This window comes from Mugil cephalus, chromosome 1 (genome assembly GCF_022458985.1).
Source record: "Mugil cephalus isolate CIBA_MC_2020 chromosome 1, CIBA_Mcephalus_1.1, whole genome shotgun sequence".
NCBI classification, from domain to species: Eukaryota; Metazoa; Chordata; class Actinopteri; order Mugiliformes; family Mugilidae; genus Mugil; species Mugil cephalus.
The window spans coordinates 43,562,928-43,582,461 of NC_061770.1; the positions used below are offsets into that span (position 1 = coordinate 43,562,928).

General features: G+C 43.7%; 3 protein-coding genes across 3 annotated transcripts in view; 1 reads left to right on the forward strand and 2 right to left on the reverse strand.

The window, feature by feature from the left end:
• Positions 1-1,844, forward strand: part of LOC125024465 (zeta-sarcoglycan-like) — a 40,620-nt gene extending 38,776 nt beyond the window's left edge. Inside the window, exon 8 of the mRNA XM_047612278.1 lies at positions 1,126-1,844. Coding sequence (XP_047468234.1) covers positions 1,126-1,317 — 192 coding nt within the window. The 3' untranslated portion in view covers positions 1,318-1,844. The remainder of the gene's footprint in view (positions 1-1,125) is intronic.
• Positions 1,845-6,182: 4,338 nt separating this feature from the next.
• On the reverse strand, positions 6,183-13,866 carry LOC124996248 (tetratricopeptide repeat protein 31-like). The gene is made up of 17 exons (XM_047569068.1): positions 13,687-13,866; positions 13,493-13,515; positions 11,990-12,056; positions 11,751-11,902; positions 11,582-11,662; positions 11,436-11,504; positions 11,165-11,350; positions 10,828-11,059; positions 10,655-10,745; positions 10,424-10,565; positions 9,970-10,074; positions 9,780-9,879; positions 9,432-9,684; positions 8,864-8,938; positions 8,673-8,775; positions 8,409-8,524; positions 6,183-7,161 (listed from the first exon to the last, which is right to left on the reverse strand). The coding sequence occupies exons 1-17, from the start codon at positions 13,709-13,711 to the stop codon at positions 7,068-7,070; spliced, it is 1,914 nt and encodes a 637-aa protein (XP_047425024.1). The 5' UTR covers positions 13,712-13,866; the 3' UTR covers positions 6,183-7,067.
• A 642-nt stretch (positions 13,867-14,508) lies between these two features.
• On the reverse strand, positions 14,509-18,631 carry mfsd8 (major facilitator superfamily domain containing 8). The gene is made up of 12 exons (XM_047573508.1): positions 18,206-18,631; positions 17,750-17,832; positions 17,487-17,530; positions 17,042-17,282; positions 16,846-16,959; positions 16,590-16,734; positions 16,362-16,420; positions 16,065-16,173; positions 15,852-15,986; positions 15,668-15,771; positions 15,328-15,554; positions 14,509-15,245 (listed from the first exon to the last, which is right to left on the reverse strand). The coding sequence occupies exons 1-12, from the start codon at positions 18,259-18,261 to the stop codon at positions 15,039-15,041; spliced, it is 1,524 nt and encodes a 507-aa protein (XP_047429464.1). The 5' UTR covers positions 18,262-18,631; the 3' UTR covers positions 14,509-15,038.
• Positions 18,632-19,534: the final 903 nt, after the last annotated feature.

Genomic DNA, 19,534 nt, shown 5'->3' on the forward strand with positions numbered 1-19,534 from the left:
AGCAGTGCGTGTCAGTGATTCTTTTTTGCAGCAATATCCTCCAGATCGAGGCAAAAGGGTTTACAGTATGCAGTGGAGGGATATATCCAAAATGTTAAAATATACAACAAAGGGGAAAATACAATTTTCGCGGTGAAATACAATTACCGGTCAGTCTGAGAAACCCCATGACCGCTACCACAAATACAACGAGCACAGCCTCTGGAGTAGGTTGGCCATTCACAAAATGCTACATGAAATTTAAATATAAATATGTTTAATAAAATGAATTTGCCCATTGGGACGCTATGTTGTACTTTGATGTAAAGTGACAAAACGTAACGTTTGACAGAGCTCCCATTGAGACCCAACGCAACAGCTAAGGTTAGCTAACATTAAGTTAGCTAACATTAATTTAGCCAACCTTAGTTAGGCACTAATATGAACTAATATTCACCAATAGCAACCATAACTTTGATACATAGTTTTGTATATGTGAGTGCCTTAACCATAAAGTCTTGCTAGCTCTAGCAAGCTAACTAGCTAGCTACCACTATGGTTTTAGCCCATTCTAGCCTTACCTTGAAGCAGTTGTATGTATGCTTGCGATTCAGCTGGGAGTGGGGCCTTCAACACTGTCTGATCCACTAAAGGCACCGTTCCTGTTGTGTTTTTGGCACGACACCCCCCAGCCAAACTCTTGGGGTACCTAGCGTCCAACTTACATATGTCATGGGCACACCGCTCCACCATTTTTCTTGTCGGACGTCAGGCGTGGCAGCCCTGGCGAGCTTCACGTTCTACTTCTTTGACCGTTATCAAATTAGCCAGGAGCTGGGTGGATTTAGGCTCTGCCAAGATGGCGATGTCCAGCCAACTTAGCTTTCAAACAGCTTTTCAGGAAACCTGAATGATGTCAGGGTTCTTTATATACAGTGGCTGAGTTCGTAGTGTGGCTAAAAATGTCTTTGTTTGAAGCGAAAACACCTCGCCACATCCGTGCTGCTGTATTTGACCTCACTTGTCACACCGTATTATCAGATGGCATCAAAGTCATTTATCAGTTCCAGTTGGTGATGCATCACTTCAGGGCACCTCTGATTATTTGAACCACTTCCAGCATGTCTCTGATGTTTTTCCCCCCAGATACTCTTAGACGCCAACAGCGTTCATCTTGGAAACCTCCCACTTGGCACATACGCAGCGTCTCCCGTCGAGGCCTCCCAGGAACAGGCGGTGTACGAGGTGTGCGTTTGCCCCAGCGGCAAGATCTACCTCTCTCCTGCAGAGACCAGCTCCACCTGCCAGGCCATGAGCAACATCTGCCTCTGGAGCTGACCTGGGAGCGGCGTCTGCCAGCGAGGACATTTTGCGACACCTGCTCTGGAGCTGGAGCGTCTCGGAAGGGACTCTTTATATGACAGGAAGTGGAAATGCGCCGGGAGCTGGTACTTAGACGCTTCACTCTCTGCGTTCAGAAGCAAGCTGCCGCCTGCAGTGGATTAATGGAGGTCAGGACTCTTCCACTGACAGCGTCTGAGGAAGGGAAGTCACAGGGGAAGCTGTCTGAAATCAGGAATAGCACGTGTACAGGAGAATTTCCACTACCTTATTAGAGTCAGAGGACACAACTTTTATTTTTCTACTCCAGGGTTTATTGTAGACAAGCGGTTGACATGTGTCGACGGGAGGTGCCTTCAGCTTTAAATGGCGTCGTGTTAAAACCGTTGGTGATGGCAGAAAGTGAAGGAAGCACAATTGTTTTTACCCCACAAAAAATCCAGATTGTTTTCTTTGAGTAACATTCATAGATATGTTGTTTTTTTTTATGTTGGAGTTAAGATTAAACCTGTTTTTATGTGGCACACAGCGCACTTTGAGTTTGTGTTGTAACACACTGATTGAAGGTTTCGGATGAAGCCTCCCTTAAGGCAACTATTCCTTTTAATCTTCGTGATGCTGGTGCGACACAATGAGGTTTTAGTGCTCAGAGTGTCCATTCAGGAGCTGTTCTACATATTAGTTAACTGAGGTTTCCGGAGCGTCTCACCCACTCCCCTATTCCCGTCAAGCATACTCAGTTAACTCCAGTTTGTTTTCATTCTCTTAAGCATTCCTTTCCTTCCAGCACTCCATCCATCCTCTTTCATTACCCAACCAACATCCTCTCATTCCTCCGCTTCTCATGAATCATCTGGGGTCGTAGTCTTCTCTGCCTCCCCTTACCCAACACAGAACCCCCTACACCTCCAGTTTTCTCTTCTCTGGCCACCAATGTCAAGGAGCCCTGACTCACCTTTATTCACCCTTTAGTCTCAAACACTTCTTTCCATTAAACTTATGAACCGAACAGCTACTTGACGGACCTTTCAGTATTTTTAAGTTCAAGAGTACATGGAGTGTCTCATTAGAGAATAATCTCACAGGGAAACGATTTCGGTAGATCCTTGATCTTGTGTCTGTTTACGTTTCAACACTCCCTGCGCACTAAAAGTTCTCGTTTAATTGCCTCGCCAGTAACTCTCGCGCGTCAACCTCCGCTCAGCGTGCGCTCTCCGAGGCGGGCTTGACATGAGAGGCTGGCTGACCTTGGCACTGCGGCGCAGAGCGAGGCAGGCGGCCACGTGTCGGCGGGGCCCCGCTGGAGCGAGGAGCCCGAAGCTCCGCTCTGCTCCGCCTCCCCATCATCAACCATCATCGGCCTCCGGCAGAGAGCAGCTGCTCCGGTAAGAGGCATGATGGCGCTCCAGCGGCCCTGCGGGACACCCTCTCGCTCAGTTTAACTTAAGTGGCGCTGGGATGATTTTTATGCACAGACTGTATTTGAGGGTGGAAAATATGGCCGCTAAGATATCGCTTGATATTTGTTTAATGTTTGCAATTTCTCATACGACACAAGCCCCACACTCCCGAGTGGCCAAAAAGTCAGTCAACAAGACAGTGTGTTGGTAATGCACACTGATCAGGCATAACATTATGACCACTGACAGGAGAAGTAAATAACATTGACCGTATTTGCTAGGAAACCTTTGAATCTGGCATTCGTGTGGACGTTACTTAGACATGTACCACCCAGCTAGACCAGACCAGGCGCCCCCACTCCATGACAATGACACAGGCACACACAAATATGGCTTAGGAACATCTCACAAAAACATGAAGAACAGCACAAGGTGTTGACCTGGCCTCAAAATTCACTAGATCAAGTATCTGCGGGATGATCCACCTTAGAGGCCCCAAAGACGCCAACTAACGACATCCTGTTACCACATGTCCATTCTCTGATGGGCCACAGCAGGTTTTAGAGGCACAAGTGATGGCTAATGTATAAAAATGAACATTTTAGATTCAGCCACCGCTGAGAATGCCAGCGCTCCAACTCCACCGAATATTATCTCTAGGATCTGGAGTGTATTGCAGACCCAAACTATCTTCCCACTCAGCAGGATGTAATCTTTTAGTCAAGTTTTCTTGCAGCGTTTGACCGTCTGCGTATGTTGTTGCGTCATTATTCGCACATGTTGGGAATTTTCATTGCTTTTATACATGGAATGAGTCAGAAAGATTCAAGTTTTTGACAATAACCTACCGTTCCATGTGAAAGGGAGCCGATGAAGCTTTTAGCTCCTTCAGAGTAGTCGCGGATGTCTCCTCCGGGCACACTCACTCGGGGTGTGAGGACGGCCTGATCTGAGGCGGTTTGCACATGTCCCACGTGTCTCCCGTTTCTTAATGATGGCTAAACATTTTAAATGACCTTTGCTTCGAGATCCTTGGAACATGTTCTGTCTTCATGGTGAAATTTGAGCCACGAATACCAGTTTATCCAGTGACCCATCGTTTCAGACACACGTGTGTCCATGCACCGAATTACGTCAGTCACATTAAAGGAGGTGAAACTTTTACAGCATCTCTTACAGATTCTTGTCAAATCAGGTGAATTACACTGACCATGACTCTATTTATAAGGGCAATAAAAGGGGGAAATCTTTTTTTACATCGACACAGTAGCTACACATGTTGGTATTCTTAACATTAACTGTCCCCGCAGCCAATATTTAAACAACATGTTCTGTTTGACCAACATTTGAAACCTCCAGCAATATTTAGTTATTATAATAGGAGATGCTGGAGCCCATCTAATATTGACATAGGAGACTCTGGAGCCACAAAGCGATTACCATAACAGGCGCCAGTTCATCTGGCTGTTGAAGCGTTGGTGCTTTATATCAAAGCTAAACCATCACTGTACGCAGGGCAGGCGCAACAAAAGAGACGAAGCTTTACTGAAAAAACTATTCCAATAAAGCTGTTGAAAGTGATTATAAATTCAACGCGAGATGAGTTTTCACTACTCAGAAAGCTTTATGAATCGATCGTGCCTATAAGGACTCCGGTCTGAGATTTATTCTTCTAAACTGAGAGTAAAATTAGGACGCGTAAACATTACAGCCTGGGGAATAAAAAAAAAGAAAAGAAAAAAAGAAGGAAAGCTGCTTTCTACAGCTGTGTCACCTGGTTATTATCCCCTCTTTCTCTGCGACGTTCATGTGCATTTTACACAGACGCTCACCTGGCAGAGAGGACCGGAGGAGAGTGTTTAAAGCGGCGAGAGTTAAGAAGCGACACCGTCGTAGCCCTGCTGCCGCACGGTCACGGTTGGTGCGCGTTACACGTTTTCTGCCTCTAATTAAGCCCAAAGTTGCCGTTGCGAAAACAGATCGGTGCAGCGAGGACCTCTGCTGCTGCTGCGCTTTTCAAAAAGAGTCGCTCGGCAGCAGCAGGTATTTTGGGCACCTTGTGAGACAGCAGCGACTCCTTTGAATCGTCAAAGGACACAATAAACACATATTTGCATGGCTTGCAGGGTTGGGCAGTAAATCTCTGAACTAATATTTCACTAGTAATAACACACAACCCCTCGGGTTAGGAGAGAAGGATGTCAGGTGAAACGACTTGCAGAGATTCGATAATCAGCTCACATTAGGGAGCCGGGTTTTATCGCTGCTGGCTAAAGACTCCATTTTGCATTTCTGATCACACTGAAACATTCATTTGGGTTCCAGTGGGCGCCACATGCTTAAGACCTTAAGAGTTCCTTTGAATTCACGCCTTCATGTGCACATCAGTCCAAAAGCTGAATGCGGACGACGCAATATTTGCTCCCGATTCCTTGAAAATAAAGCTCGGGCTGGAGCTGGAATAAGCACAGGAAGCGTTTGAAGAACACAGCTTCCTACGAGTTTGACACGACGCTCTGAAGCTCAGATCGTACGCAGAGGATGAACGGCTCCATTGGACGCCATCCAGAAAATGTGCCGTTTTTATCTTCGGCGAGAATCTTTCTCACAATTTCCAGGTTTAGATCTCGTTCCTAAAGTGAGTCATGTGAATAAAACGAGACCAAACCTTCAGGCGCCTCATTCGGAGTCAAAACCGAACCACGTCTGTGAGACGAGGCGATCAGGTGTTTGCGTTTTGTGCTTCAGAATCAGCCTCAGTTCACACGTCGCCTCATGGCTGATGATGTTGAGTCATCACGCTCCGCACAAGCGGCTAATCTTTAAGATGCCCAGGGTACAAATGTATTGGATGCAGCTTATGTTGGTGAGCGTTCGGTATTATCCACCACGTTAAAAGCTCACTGCTAAGAACAAGAACAGGCTGCTGCATGTTCAGTCGCCCACGTACCAAAGTGAACTTAAAAAGCGAAGCCGCGCGGAAATGTCAATCGCATTCAAAGTGTGAAAACTTGCCCCGTATTTGTCAGAGCTGCTGTTTGTTTTAATAGTCTCCCCTTAAGCTGAGCCGACCGCGTGTAGCTTGTAGTGAATAACATTGAAATTGCTTGTGCCGTTGTTCCAGGTGCTGCACAAGAAGCTCGCGGTTCAGGACTTTATCTCCATCCATCATAATGGTATGTGGATAAAATCTAATGCATTGGAAATTTATGCTGACGGGAAGCGTCGACCATCTAGAGATGAATCGTGATCGACTTCTCACTGCAGAACCAACACTGTGCTTGTGCTGCCACCTACTGGCTTTCAGGAAATAACTCAATGCTGGTTAAAGGTTATGAAGAGAGCGATTATCCCAGGTAGGTTGTATTTAGAGATGAACTTTGACTTAAGTCTAAATGTTGTTAAGAGGTTGTGATAAAAAAATAGATGAGGAGACAGACTGATTTACACCGAATCACCAGACCGTGTTCCAGGTATGAGTCTTTAATTTTAAATGAACGCCATAATTGAAAAGTGCATCTGAATAAACATAAATGTCCCACCTCATGATAAACCACAGATGGAAAAAAAAAAAAGAAGTAGTTAAGCTGTATTGTGGATGAAAATGAGCAACCGGCAGATGAACAGTAATGATGCACATACTTGTTGTCGGGTTATAAGAAGTGATTATAGCAAGGCAGGGTTTAAATGTATTAAAATGATCTGAATAAATGAATATATAGATAATATAAAATGGGCCATATGTTTGAGGCACTTACGCTTAGGTCCACATTACTAAAACAGACCAAAAAAATTATTATAATATATATATATATATGTGTATATATATATATATATAATAAAGACTGCAGTTTTTTTTTTAAAGCACTTGAGTTTGGTGACCACTGCTTTTACCACAAGACCTTAACTGAACAAACATAATACAACAGGCAATGTAACATTTCCTGTGTTTTACAGACAGGATGTCAGCTGTAAGGCTACTTGGTAGTGATGTAAACACACGTTACGCTCTCTTTTAAAGGAAAAAATGTATATATGAACAGGGATTCTTTTAAAATAATATAGTTGTAAACCTGTTCTTCCTTCCTGAAAGCATGTGGCACCTGGGATCATCAGCTTATAATAACTTCTGTTATAAAATAATTTTAAATCCTCCTGAGTCGCCTTCAGTGACTAATACATTCCTTAAAAATAACCAAATCGGTTTCTGTGATCCAGCTACATTATACACATTTCTTCAGGGCACAAATCCTCAGGGGTTTGTAGGTAACACTGATTATTCAGTACTGAATATAAATTTTGAGTTTTATTGATGACAACGGTCACAGCGAGGCATCCTGGCTCCTCTCAGTAGTTGCCTCTATGTCCGGGGGCAGATTTGTAAGGGGGCACAAACCTCCGGACTCCAGCGGGGTACCTCCTGTCAACGTGCTCGTTTTGTCTGTAATCAGTAAGATTACGTGTAAAATTAATACTGCAATTTAACAGCATCACAAATCAGTCTCTGGGGAAGATGCTAGAACCTCACTGTTACAGCTGTGTAACGAACAGAAAAAAAAACTCAGCAACTAAATCAATTTAAATTCTGAGGAAATCTTTTTCATATTGTGCTACCAGATCTCACTAGTTAGCAACGTACAACTGTTGCTGTAAAACACGGTGAACGGATCAGATTAGCTCAACACGGCTGCGCATGCTACTTGCTTTTCTAACTAGCCAGGGAGCCTCTGTGTGTGACATGTTGCCATGGTGACGATGACAATGCCATGGTTAGTTTTAGTAATTTGAAACTGAAAACAAATTTCATTAATGTCTGGTTCATTTGTAAGTTTGTAGTGATAACTCCGTCCTCCAAGCCGTTGTTATTGAACACTTCTGCACTCAGTGGACTCTCTAGTCCTTGTGCTTGATATATTTACAGATTAATTATAAATTAATAAATACAGGAGACAGAGGGAAACAGCCGACATGAGCAGAAACTAAATGTAAAAACACTAATCTTTGGTTTTATTGTAAATAATATTTTGTAGGAGTCTATTAGTGCAACTGGAGCCCTAGTGGTCCATAACGTAATTGCAAGATGGTCCATGACAATAAAATATCCTGTGAAAAAGCTCATTTGATATTTATACAAACAGGATAATTTTACTCAAATGTGGCCGAGGCCTTTATCTGCCTAAACTACAGAGGGTAACAACCTCTATTTACATCTGTTTCACAGGTGTAATTTACTGTATTTTGTTAAGAAATCTTGCTCCCGGTTGCATTGTTCAAAGTTTCTCCATGATGCTGTTAATGACTTAAAATAATCTGCATCTGCATAGTGTTTCAGTGAGTGTACACTATTCATATCTTAACAATGCTCTTATTGTGAAACAGCTGCAGGAAACTCATTAACTTGCTCAGGTTAGCACATGGAATTAAGCTAATGTTACAAACAAAGAAGAAGAAGATGACAAGCACAGCTACACAAAGAATTGGTAGATCACAAATATGACCCCAGAAAGGTTGAGAACCACTGATTAGTAGTTAGTTCCCAGCTTTTCCCTCCTACTCCAAGTCTTTATGCTAAACTCAGCTAAAAACATTCTAGCTACGAGTTAATAGTTATTACAATGATTACAGATAAAAAAAATTAAAATAAATAAATAAATAAAGTAATTTAATGGAAAACTTTAAAGCACTAACCTCACATTCTCATCCTGGGGACCATCAGCTCGGTGGGCAGACTTTGAAATGCCCATACCTGGAGGAATCCTGTCTGGGTACCTCACCACGATCTCCATGTCATTCAGCTGAAAGCCCTGGAAAAGTGAACAAAGCACAGTTTTAAAGGAGGATTTAAAAAAGAAAAAAGGAGCAACAGTTTGATTTGGATATACAGCAAAACACAAAATAATAATCAGTGAGGCCAGTGACTAAAATAAGGCCCAAAGCTCAGGGCCGACTTACATTAAGGCGTCGGATTGCTTCATCACAATGTTCTTGTTTTGTAAAGTTTACGAAGGCGCAGCGCTTTTCGATCAGAAGTTTGACGCTATAGACGACCCCGACCCTGCAGGACGAGAGACAAGAGAGGAGTTCATTACCTGGATGAAAGGACACGGAGAACTAACCTCAGACACTAAAGCACCGCCTCTTACTTGTTAAACATGTTGGTGATCACAGACTCTGTTACTGGAGCGTTCAGGTTGCCCACCCACACTGGAAACAGCTCCCTGTGAAAACAAATATGAAAATGAATCCTGAAGTCAGAGGACAGCACAATCATACCTAATGATTCCTATTCTGGAGGAAAATGCTGTCTAATAATAATAATAATAATAGCACTAGTGTGTTGAGTACTTAATGAAGCGTTTCATTATGAGACTTGACGACTGATGGTTAATTAAAAAAAAAGATATCATCAAGTTATAGTGATTCAAACTTAGCTGAGGCCTGGTTCACAACATCTCAAAGGTTTGTGTGTTTGTTTTTCTCTATTTATTTACTGTATTTACTTGGAGCTACGGCGTAAAGGACAGAAGCAGAACGAGCAGGATTTGAGCTTAATGACTAAACTTCAGAAGACGTAAGGTTCACTTCATTTATCTTCCTCCATCTGGTCCAGCCTCATTAACTTCAGAGAAACTGTGTACGATTCCTAAACTGGACAAAATCCAGCCTTTTTTCTTTCAGAACGCTTTTCAGTGTCGTGGAGAAAATACTCACGGTGGTCGACTGTTGTTACTGTTGTTCTTCATGGGCTGAGTATAAAGGGGCTTTGGACGACTCGGGCCATTGGGCGCGTTGGGGACCGGGTGCATGGGGGTGCTCAGGAGGGGTTTCCTGGCCGCAGGGGCAGCAGGAGGAGGAGAAGGAGCAGCAGTAGCGCCTGCTGGGACTATATTTGCAGAGAGGACGGGAGACACTCCGGTGACGTTTGCTACTTGGACTGGTGGGACAGCGCTGCTTTGGACAGCTCCTGGAGACAAAGACCAGTGTTATACAGGTGTTATCATGCAGGAAAATATCGGTGGAAAGTTAAATTGATGGCATCGTTTTCAGAGAGACACTCACCCGGTTGAGGGTTTAAATTAGACAACACCTCTAAAGCTTTTGGAACAGTCCCGTGAATAATTAAAGCGTTTGAACTCTGCTCCCGTGTAAAACCATACCCCTGAACGACAAAACACAAAGCCTCAGGTCAACGCAAACGTTCAGCGCGTGATCATCGTCAATTCTCATTATCAGCTCTCACAGTACGCACCATCAGTTGTATTATTTGCACCCGCATCAGCTCCTGCGCAGCCTCTGCGCATAAGCTGTCCAGTTTGAGGACGTCCCTGAAGGCCTGGACAGCCTCGTCGTATCTCTGCGAGAACAACACTGTTGTTTAGACTTTAGACTCACAGCCCAGTTATTCATGTTTACTGCAGCAGGAAGTCAAAACACGTCGGAGTAACGCGACGCACAGAGAGAATTTCAGTGATTAAGAGTCAGACTGAGTGAGGTCACAGCGAACCGGACTAATGAAAAGAGGCTTTGACTGTGCAGCGACTTATTCACATGTGCAGCACTGATGACAGGTTGGTCACACTGAGGCCATTAATAGGTCCAATTCAACCGAGCTGTGTAAACATTTAAATATAAAACACACAAAAAAAAACACACATGAACTCTGTTCACATCACTCTGTCCTCTGACTTCTACAACACACTCACCTTAAGACCAGCCAGAGCTCTGCCCTTCCTATAGAGGCCTTTAACCCAGCCTGGACATATGCCGATGGACAACTCCGCGTCGGCCAGCGCCTTGTCGTACTCTTGCAGCTTCTCAAAGCAGAAGGAACGATTGCCAAATAATCTGGAAGAGGAAAAAAAAAAATAAGCTTAACACAAAAGCCAGCGATGGTGTGAATTCACTTTAAACGAAGTCGAGAAACGTGTTCTTACTTAAATTCTGTAGGGTTGAACTTAATTGCATCCGTGAAATACTTAACAGCCTTATGATAGTCTCCAGCACTTGCAAACTTATTGCCTATGTCTAAAAACAGAGATTATCAGTTAAGATTTCAACAGTGATACACGAACAATTATTAATCTGCTCGTTTAAAGACAAAACTTACTTGCAAGCTCAGTACTTGTTTTTACATTATCTTCAAAGCTCGGGCTGCTACGAGCGGCAGAATCCTTTTTCTCACCCTCCTGGTCCTGATTCGGTTTCTCTGGGACGGTTTTACGTTGTTCTTTATTTGGGATCTTCTTTTTCTCCTTCTTCTCAGCTTTGGGCCTCTGCTCCAATTTACGTTTGGCTATAAGAGCAGCTTTGCTCACGAAAGTACTCGTCATGTCCAGTTCCTTCAAAACATTCCCAGGAGACGCAATAAAACAGCGATGAGAGACATTTATCAGTGTCTAGTTCCCAGAATGGTGACATTTAACGTTACATAAACGCCCTGGTACCTCAGAGTCGTTCGAGTCGTTCTGGTTGTCTTCCTCTTCGTCACTGGACTCGTGTCCGCTGCTGTCACTGGTGTCTGCGTCTTTAGCTGAAGCCGAGGCTTTAACTTTGGAATTCTTATCGTCTTTGTCTTTATCAGAAACCAATTTACTCTCCTCTGCTTCAGACTGATTAGCAGCGTCTTTCCCCTGAAAAACAAAAACAAAACCTGTTAAAAAGACATTTTTTTCCCCCCCAGTCTCTTTTTAAAGGTGCTACATAAGTGATCATCACCTCTTCACATTTTTTGGGATTCTGTTTTTCCTTCTTCACCTTCTCCAGCTCTTTTCTCTGCTTCTGTTTCTGTTGGACAAAGACGCACACGATAAACCTCCACGCACACACATGAAGCAGCTCACATCAGAGGAAGAGGAACGTACCTGTTTCTTAAGCCGCTTCTTCTCAGACTTTTCTTTGCTTCTTACGGACTCTTGTATTAATTTTACCTGTCGGTCAGTATCCTGTGGGAGCAGACCAATCAGAAACTTGAACTCCTCTCACCGAAACCTGAGTCGTCAAACTTAAACGAAACAATTAACGTGAACTCACGCTGCCTTGTGGCACAAATCTTATGGATCCTAGGCAAGAGGGATCGTGAACGGCGGTGTAGTGGCGCAGTGGAGGCTGATAAAGAGAGCCACCATTACGTGCCCAGGTGTCATAAACATCCGCCGTCGTGCCCTCATTAGAGTAATCAATACCTGTTGAGAAGAACGAGATTTTACACGTTAGCACGACTAATCTCACGAGCTGAACTTCTCAGTGGATGTGCTGTGATGTCTCCTCACCAAGAAGGCCACATTGTATTATCCTCTGAATATTAGGACGTCGGTCAAACATATCCACGACCCTTCGCTAAACAGGAGAGAGAGAGAGATGAAGTGAACGGCAGCCCCGAACAAAGTCTTCCAACCGTCAGATTAGCTCGATGTCTTCAGCCTTGACACATTCCCCACATTCAAGCTACGAGTGGAGAAAAAAAATTCAGCTGCGTCCCCTACGCCTACTCTCAGCTGTGTGTCACTGCCAATACCGGTTCTGCATGACAAGCATGACAGCGAGCATTAAGTTTCACTTTCCACCGTGGACAGAAAACTCTGAGTCACTCGACTGATGCCTGATGAGTTTCCTACCTTGCAGTAAATACACGTAAAAGAAACAACCGCAGAGTTTTCCATATCGTAAACTAGTATTATTACACATTAATGAACCATTAATGTCATCAGCAGTAACATTAAACAGACACGGAAAACACGACTAGATGATGAGCAAAACCCACAGACTGTCCAGTAAAAGATGATGCCTTTGTTTATAACAGGACACAATCGTGTAACTTTGTTAAATGACGTCCTGGTTGTGTATCGTGTTTGATTGTGCTGTGGAAATCATTCAGTTGTTTGCTCTTCCTGTCGCGCACAGTCACCAGACTGCGAAAACCGCACGCACAGCTGTTACACATGGGAGGCAACCGAGAAAGGCTGCGACGCACAAGTTAGTGGAAGGATGGTTCTTGTCGCTGGAAACAACGTCACACTGAACAAAACGGATGGTCATTTAATTTATATGGTGATTTATTATATATTTTAATGACAGTTCAGAAACGCATTAATTTCTCACTCTCATCAACCTTTAAATACAGATATTTTTTTGTAAACATTGCGCTCTATGTAGTCTTAAACACACTGCCAGTCAAGTGACTGGACACACTTTCTCATTGATTGAGAAGGTGTGTCTCGTTCAATGAGAACAAAGACGTGGGTCCAAACTTACACACGAAAGTTTTAGACACACACTTTCTTACTGAATGATAAGGTGTGTCCAAACTTTTGACAGGTTGTGTAACGTTACACGTACTCACAGGCACCAAGGAATTAAACGGGGAGAGACTTGACTTTCTGCTCAGATTAGTCTGGTAGGAGGCTCAGTTTGAGACTTTGATAGTGTTCAATGGATGTGGATGTCAGTGTCCAAAGCTAACACCGTGTTTGGCGTTACAACAACCTTCAAATTCGTTTTTTTTCTGCGGGAAGAAGCTGAACATCTGCAGCACTGAGTGCTTCACTGAGTGCCGGATGTGAGCAGGAAGTCGAAAAAAAGTCGGGTCAGTTGATTAGTGGTGATTAAAGTACGTGCTGGCGGACAGCTACAGCCACACGGAGGTCAGTGTCTATACTGACCGATGTGTTTCATATCCACGTCAGCTATGTTATCGCATCACAGAGGGGTCAACATGTGGGCGCTTACATAATACTTCAGGCTTTGTTTACAAAAGTAGCAGCAATGATACTTACCATCACGTCGATATCTGGGAACTCTGGGGGGGGAAAAAAGACAAACAGACCGTGTAAATGCACCTGTTGAAGTGTTTTTCACTGATTTATCCGTAACCGGAGACGCCACCGACTGACACAAACAAGCTCGCCTGTTAACATTAGCTAAATTAGCAACCAACTTTTTTAAAAGCGACTAATAAACATGTCCTCACCTGTTTCTTCATTATATAGATCCATTTTTAGCAATACGCACCCGTCTGCACCTTTACACACTCTTAAACTGGACTTAATTTACAAATAAGTTGCATAAATACCCTCAGAGGCTACGTTTACTGTCTACATGTTCGCGCGCACTCGCAACTACTGTTGTTATCGCCTGAACAGGAACACACGTAGGGTGCCTTGTATTTGTACGCATGCGTACTGTGGCCTCCACTGTCAAGCCCGAACGCATGCGTACTGTGGCCCCCACTGTGAAGCCTGAACGCATGCGTACTCTGGCCCCACTGTGAAGCCTGAACGCATGCGTACTCTGGCCCCACTGTGAAGCCCTGAACGCATGCGCACTCTGGCCCCACTGTAAAGCCCGTACCGTGCCCCCTGCTGGACACATGGTAGCACAACAGTTCTGTAAAATGCTCATTGGAAACTCATGACTTCGGTTTTCATTTCATACCATAAAATGCTGTAGTGTTCTGACAAATGCTGATGTGTTAACTATCAAATGAATCGTCTTTTTGTTGTTCATTTATTTTATTAAAACCAGAAAGGTTTAAATATTAGTTTGCGCTTAAAACTCTCCATCAACACAGTTTGTATAATACATTAATATAATACATGTATAATATTATTATATATATTTAAAAGGTAATTATTCGCTAATACAGCATTTTTGTCTTTTATCTTTAAGGCATTGTCTTGTACTGCTGTACCATGTTTAATTTGGACCCATAAAATCATGTTACTTTCATATCTTTGCCCATGATAAATGAAAATGTGGTTTGTACCATCTTCAAATTGAATGTAAACATTTGTAAAATATAATGCAACTTTAATTAGTAAAAATTCAGAACATAAGATCACATTAAACCTCTGGTTTATCACTCAGTTAATTGTTAGCATACACACACCAAGACAACAACAACACAAAATCATTTCAGTAGTTTTAAACAACTACAGGCCATTCGCAGTAATTGGAAAAATATGATCAATATTTTCCTCTTGTGAAAAATACTTGGGGAAATCTGTACCATTCCTGTCTGTTGTCGAGGCACATTTCTTACCATCTAGGAGCCATGACACAGAAATAGTGATTTTTTTTCCCACAAGCGAGCAAAGGTGTAGTTGCAGTGGTAAGCTCCCTTGTAACTCGCGACGTGGCCATCTTTGGTCAAGTCATGAGAAATAATCCAGCCTTATCTCTCCGCTTTAGAGTTTAAAGGTCAAAAATCCTGAGTCGCAAACTTTTAACGGTTTATCGCTTACATTTTAAAGTCAGTAACAGCAGCAAAAGGCTGTCGTTAAAGAAGTCAGCATTGGGGCCAAAAAAAAAAAAGGTTCGCCGTTATTCTACAGTCCTTCCATGACGTACAGAATAGGCAATGAGTCTGTTGTAGGTTGCGCTGAGGATGACGATGGCTCCTATGACCATGCCGCAGATGAGGCTGAAAGCCCAACGAGGTCCCAGGATGGTGTAGACCTGGGAGACGAAGACGGGGCCCAGTGTCCGCGCCCCGCTCCCCGAGGCCGTCAGCCAGCCCATGTACACGCCCTGAAGAAACCACCGCTTTAATTCTACTTTCATACTTATTTGCAACACAAAATAAATTAATTAGACTCTACAGTTTTCTTACCTGAGGTTTGGGTCCGAGGATTTTAGAATACAGTGTGTAGGACATCACGTTGCATGCTGGGTATCCCACCCCGATGAGGAAGTCGGACGAGATGTACTGGGCTAGGTTTATAGCAGGAGTATATTGACACCACGTCTGTTCATACGGGCATCCTGTCGGCTCCAGAGAGCTGTTGGAAGATATCACGGCTGCAGACATCTGACTGACCAACGAGTTGTTTTTCAGGTCTGTCATTTTTTAAAAGAGAAGATCAGAACAGATACTTGAACACTCAGCCGCATGTTTAACTTGTTCAACTTGAAGCGGGTTAATATTTGCAATTAACTATATCGATCAATACCTGCCCACTGGATCTTAGGGTACTGATTTCCCCACGGAAGCAGGATGAAGAAGCCGCAGAATATAATAGCCAAGCCTGCTAACAACATAGGACGATCCCCAAACCTGAAAGGAAATAAACGTCACCGCTGATTAAACTAGCTCAGAGAAACACTGTTTGATTTACTTGCACAAGGGAGGCTTACCTTTGAGCGGCCACTTTCACAACCAGAAACACCACGATCGATTCGAAGCCGATGCAGCAAAGAATGATGCCGTTGTAGAGCACGGCCTGTTTCCTCGTCCAGGAGAACATGTCCATGGTCAAGGGGGTGGCGATCCTGGACCAAAACGTACAGTTTAAATGTTCTGTGACGGATCCTAACTTGATTGCCGTGGCCGTTTTAACGAATACCTACGTCTCAAAGACGGCAAAGATGAACATGACGATGAAGAAAAGGACGTTGGAGGTCAGGACGGCCATCTGGTCGATGGGTTCCTCGTTTTCTTCGATAATGGACACTCGATCTACAGGGAAGGGAAGAGAATCGTACACTTGAATCTATTATTTTGACCAGCGTTAATAATTTAGGCGTCTCTCCTGTTGAACTAATGTCACTTAGTAGGACACAATTTAAGTTTTTTGTCATTTATCTTCAGTCTGTCTCTATCAGTTATAATATGGCTATTAGCTAAACAGTAATGACAATTCATACCTTCTGATGTGTAGTTGATGGCTCGAATGTGTCTTCCATGATCATCAACACGATGTTCTCTGGTGTCACAGATAAAAAAAACTCATTTTAGACTGAATTTTTATGTCCAACTGAGCACGTATGTAAATATTATTCCTCTGTCTCTACAGTTGCGACGATGACAATGACAGATGCGTAGCTGCGTTCTGTGATCTACAACTGGTTTTGGTGCTCATTGCGTACGCTTACTTTAACACCAGCACGACAAGCAGGATGTTGATGATGCCGAAAGCCGCGGCCAGTAAAGCCGGGGACGTGTACATGTTGAGCTGCAGCTGTATGACCTTCACCGTCACGCCGTGCTCACCAATGAATGACAGACAGGCCTGCAGAGCTGACACACATGAAGAATGTTCTGAGTGAAACGCAAAAGTCTTTCCCGCAGCGTTGATTTTTCACATAACTGACCAGACCTGCAGCCTCGTTCTATCTACTGAGCGTTTACCTGGGCCGAGGATGAAGCCCAGGGCCTGACAGGCGCTCATGTTGGCCATGGCGCTGGTCCTCTCCTTTAGTGACGTCGCTCCAGCGACATAGGACCTCACCACTGCAACATTACCTGTCACGAATACACCAAATCTTGCGTTAGTGTGACATGAGCGTGGATCTATGTGTTTCAAAAACACTTTTCAGGTTCTCACCTGCTCCAAAGCCCACGAAGGCCCTGGACATGAGGATGTGGAACTTGTTATTGTTCTTGGGCAGGTATGCATAGGCGTAGTAGATGTTGGCCGACAGGTTGATGAAGATGGAGCACACCAGCGGCTCCCTGCGGGGCCGGTAGTTCGACCACAGGCCGAACATCGGCGAGGCCACCATCTGCCCCACGCTGTAGGCTGCTACCACCCATCCCAGGAAGCTGGCGTCAGCGTTTTCATCGATCTGTAAGAAACACAATCGGAAGAAGATGTTTTAAAGACGACGCTTGACATTACTGATGAAAGCGCTCACACTTCACACGCAAACCCCACAGACAAAATGTTTTCTCAGCCTTCTTTCACTTCTTGTTTACTCTGCCACAGCTGCGTTTTAAAGCCATAAACAGCACTTCATTTGCATAAGTGCATTTAACTCGGAAATACATACCTTCTGTAAATAGGGCCACAGCGACGTGATGACAATAGTGAAACCTGAGAGGGGAAATAAAACACAGATAACTTGCAAGTGTTTCAGGGCTGATGTGATGTTTATGAACGCTGAACCTTCCAGTTAACGGACGTTATTAAGTCACATTTTGCCAACTCAACATGGGAAAAGACTCCTCTTCCCTCTCGCACAGACTGTTGAAATCATACTAAGGTCTAATGCACGTGTCAATGCAAGTCGGCGTCAGTTGGGGGTGTCCTCACCAACGCTGCTGAGGAACATGGTGAAGTACATGACTCGGATGGACCTCCACCGGCTCCTACAGTCCTCGTCCTCAGAGCCATCACTGCTCACAGGTCAAGAAGACAGGGCAGGTTGATGAGAAACACTGATGAACATGACAGCTGACAAGTGTCCGAGCTGGTTTACATAATGAATGCTCAACACAGTACAAGTACAACAACTCCCATCTCAAATCTAAAGGCTTTCTCAGTTACTCAGTTTCTCTGGTCTTCTATCTGATCCATTTTAAACACATTTAAACTGATTGATTACTGTTCTCCTATTGCGTTTAAGGTCAACTTTCGCTGTTTTAACTGTGCTGTATAAATAAAGTGGCTTGACTTGACTAGTAATCGTCTTGCTCAACCTGTTTGGGTAAACAAAACATGAGTAAATCGCCCTGTTCAATGTCTGTTCCCTCGCCGCTGAACTCTTACCTGCTTGCATCGTCCCTGAGCAGCGGGGTGGTATCGTCATAGTCAGTTTGAGACATTGTAACTAAAACAGCAACCCAGCGATATTGCGTGACGCTGCCCGCGCACTCTGCAGACTCTGCAGACGCGGTGCTGCTTAAGTCGCCATGGAGCCGAGGGTCAGTGAACTACACAGCTAACGCTAACCGAGCAGCTCCGGTGAGACCAGCCCTGCTAGCAGTCGACGTTAGGAACTCAAACTAACATTTTCACATTCTGCCATGTAAGTTAGCCTAGCTACTACCAGCCGCCACGGTAAGCGGAGTCGTTTCAAAGCGACGGAGAAGTACATAAATGACGGTGCGCCACAAAAGCCTACAAAAACTGGACTATGATACCAGAGGCACTGGTGGACCTGAACACCAAATCAAACAGTGGCAAAACGACAACTTCCTGCTTCGTCTTTCAAAATAAGCTCATTAAAGCATACGATTATAAATCGTTTCATGTTTTCCGTTGATACATTTTCATAGGTTGAAAATAGAATGAAGAACAATTTGATCCCAACAAAACAGGACCGCCTAAAGTCCCTCTTTTTACAGGGTTTTACTGATCGTCATCAACGTTTGCTCTTATTTTGAAGTCGGTGTCATAAACATCCGGGAAACTTCAGGCGTCAGCAGCTATCTTGACCAATCTTGACAGCGCTCTCACGTGAGAGGACAACAGCAGCTCACATACTTAAACAAATAAGATCAACAGCATTGAACGTGATGTTTAAGTCTACAGTAATATAATAATGATAATAACAACATCTATGATAATGTTATTATTATTATTATTATTATTAATAATAATAATAATAATATAATAAGAGAAATACGAGTAACAATAATTCATTAAGTTTTGAATAGCATAGTATCAAGTTTTATAGTAAAAAGTTACATTTCTAAGAGTTTACTTTTAGACTGACTAAAATTAAACGAAAACTATTAACTTGAAATCGCGTAAAACCGACCGCAAATCACTGCCTTATCAGATGTCCTTTAGCACTACATGTCGGTTGTGCAGTAACATAACAGTTAAGCGGCTGGACGGAAAAATGTTAGATTCTTTTCTCCCCTTCAACCCACATACATCGCCTTGATTTCTGACAGGTGTCGTGCCAAGTTAGTTACCCCCGATAGAATTTGTATCCCCTGGCCGCGGGAGCGCGCATACACTCAGAGTGTGGAGCTACACGCACTTATTACTTCAGGCAGGACGACATCCAGCCTGAAATAATGATTATCCCCCCTGTAACTTGAGCTAGGACAGAGTACACTTCTCCATATTCACTAGTCGTGACCTGAA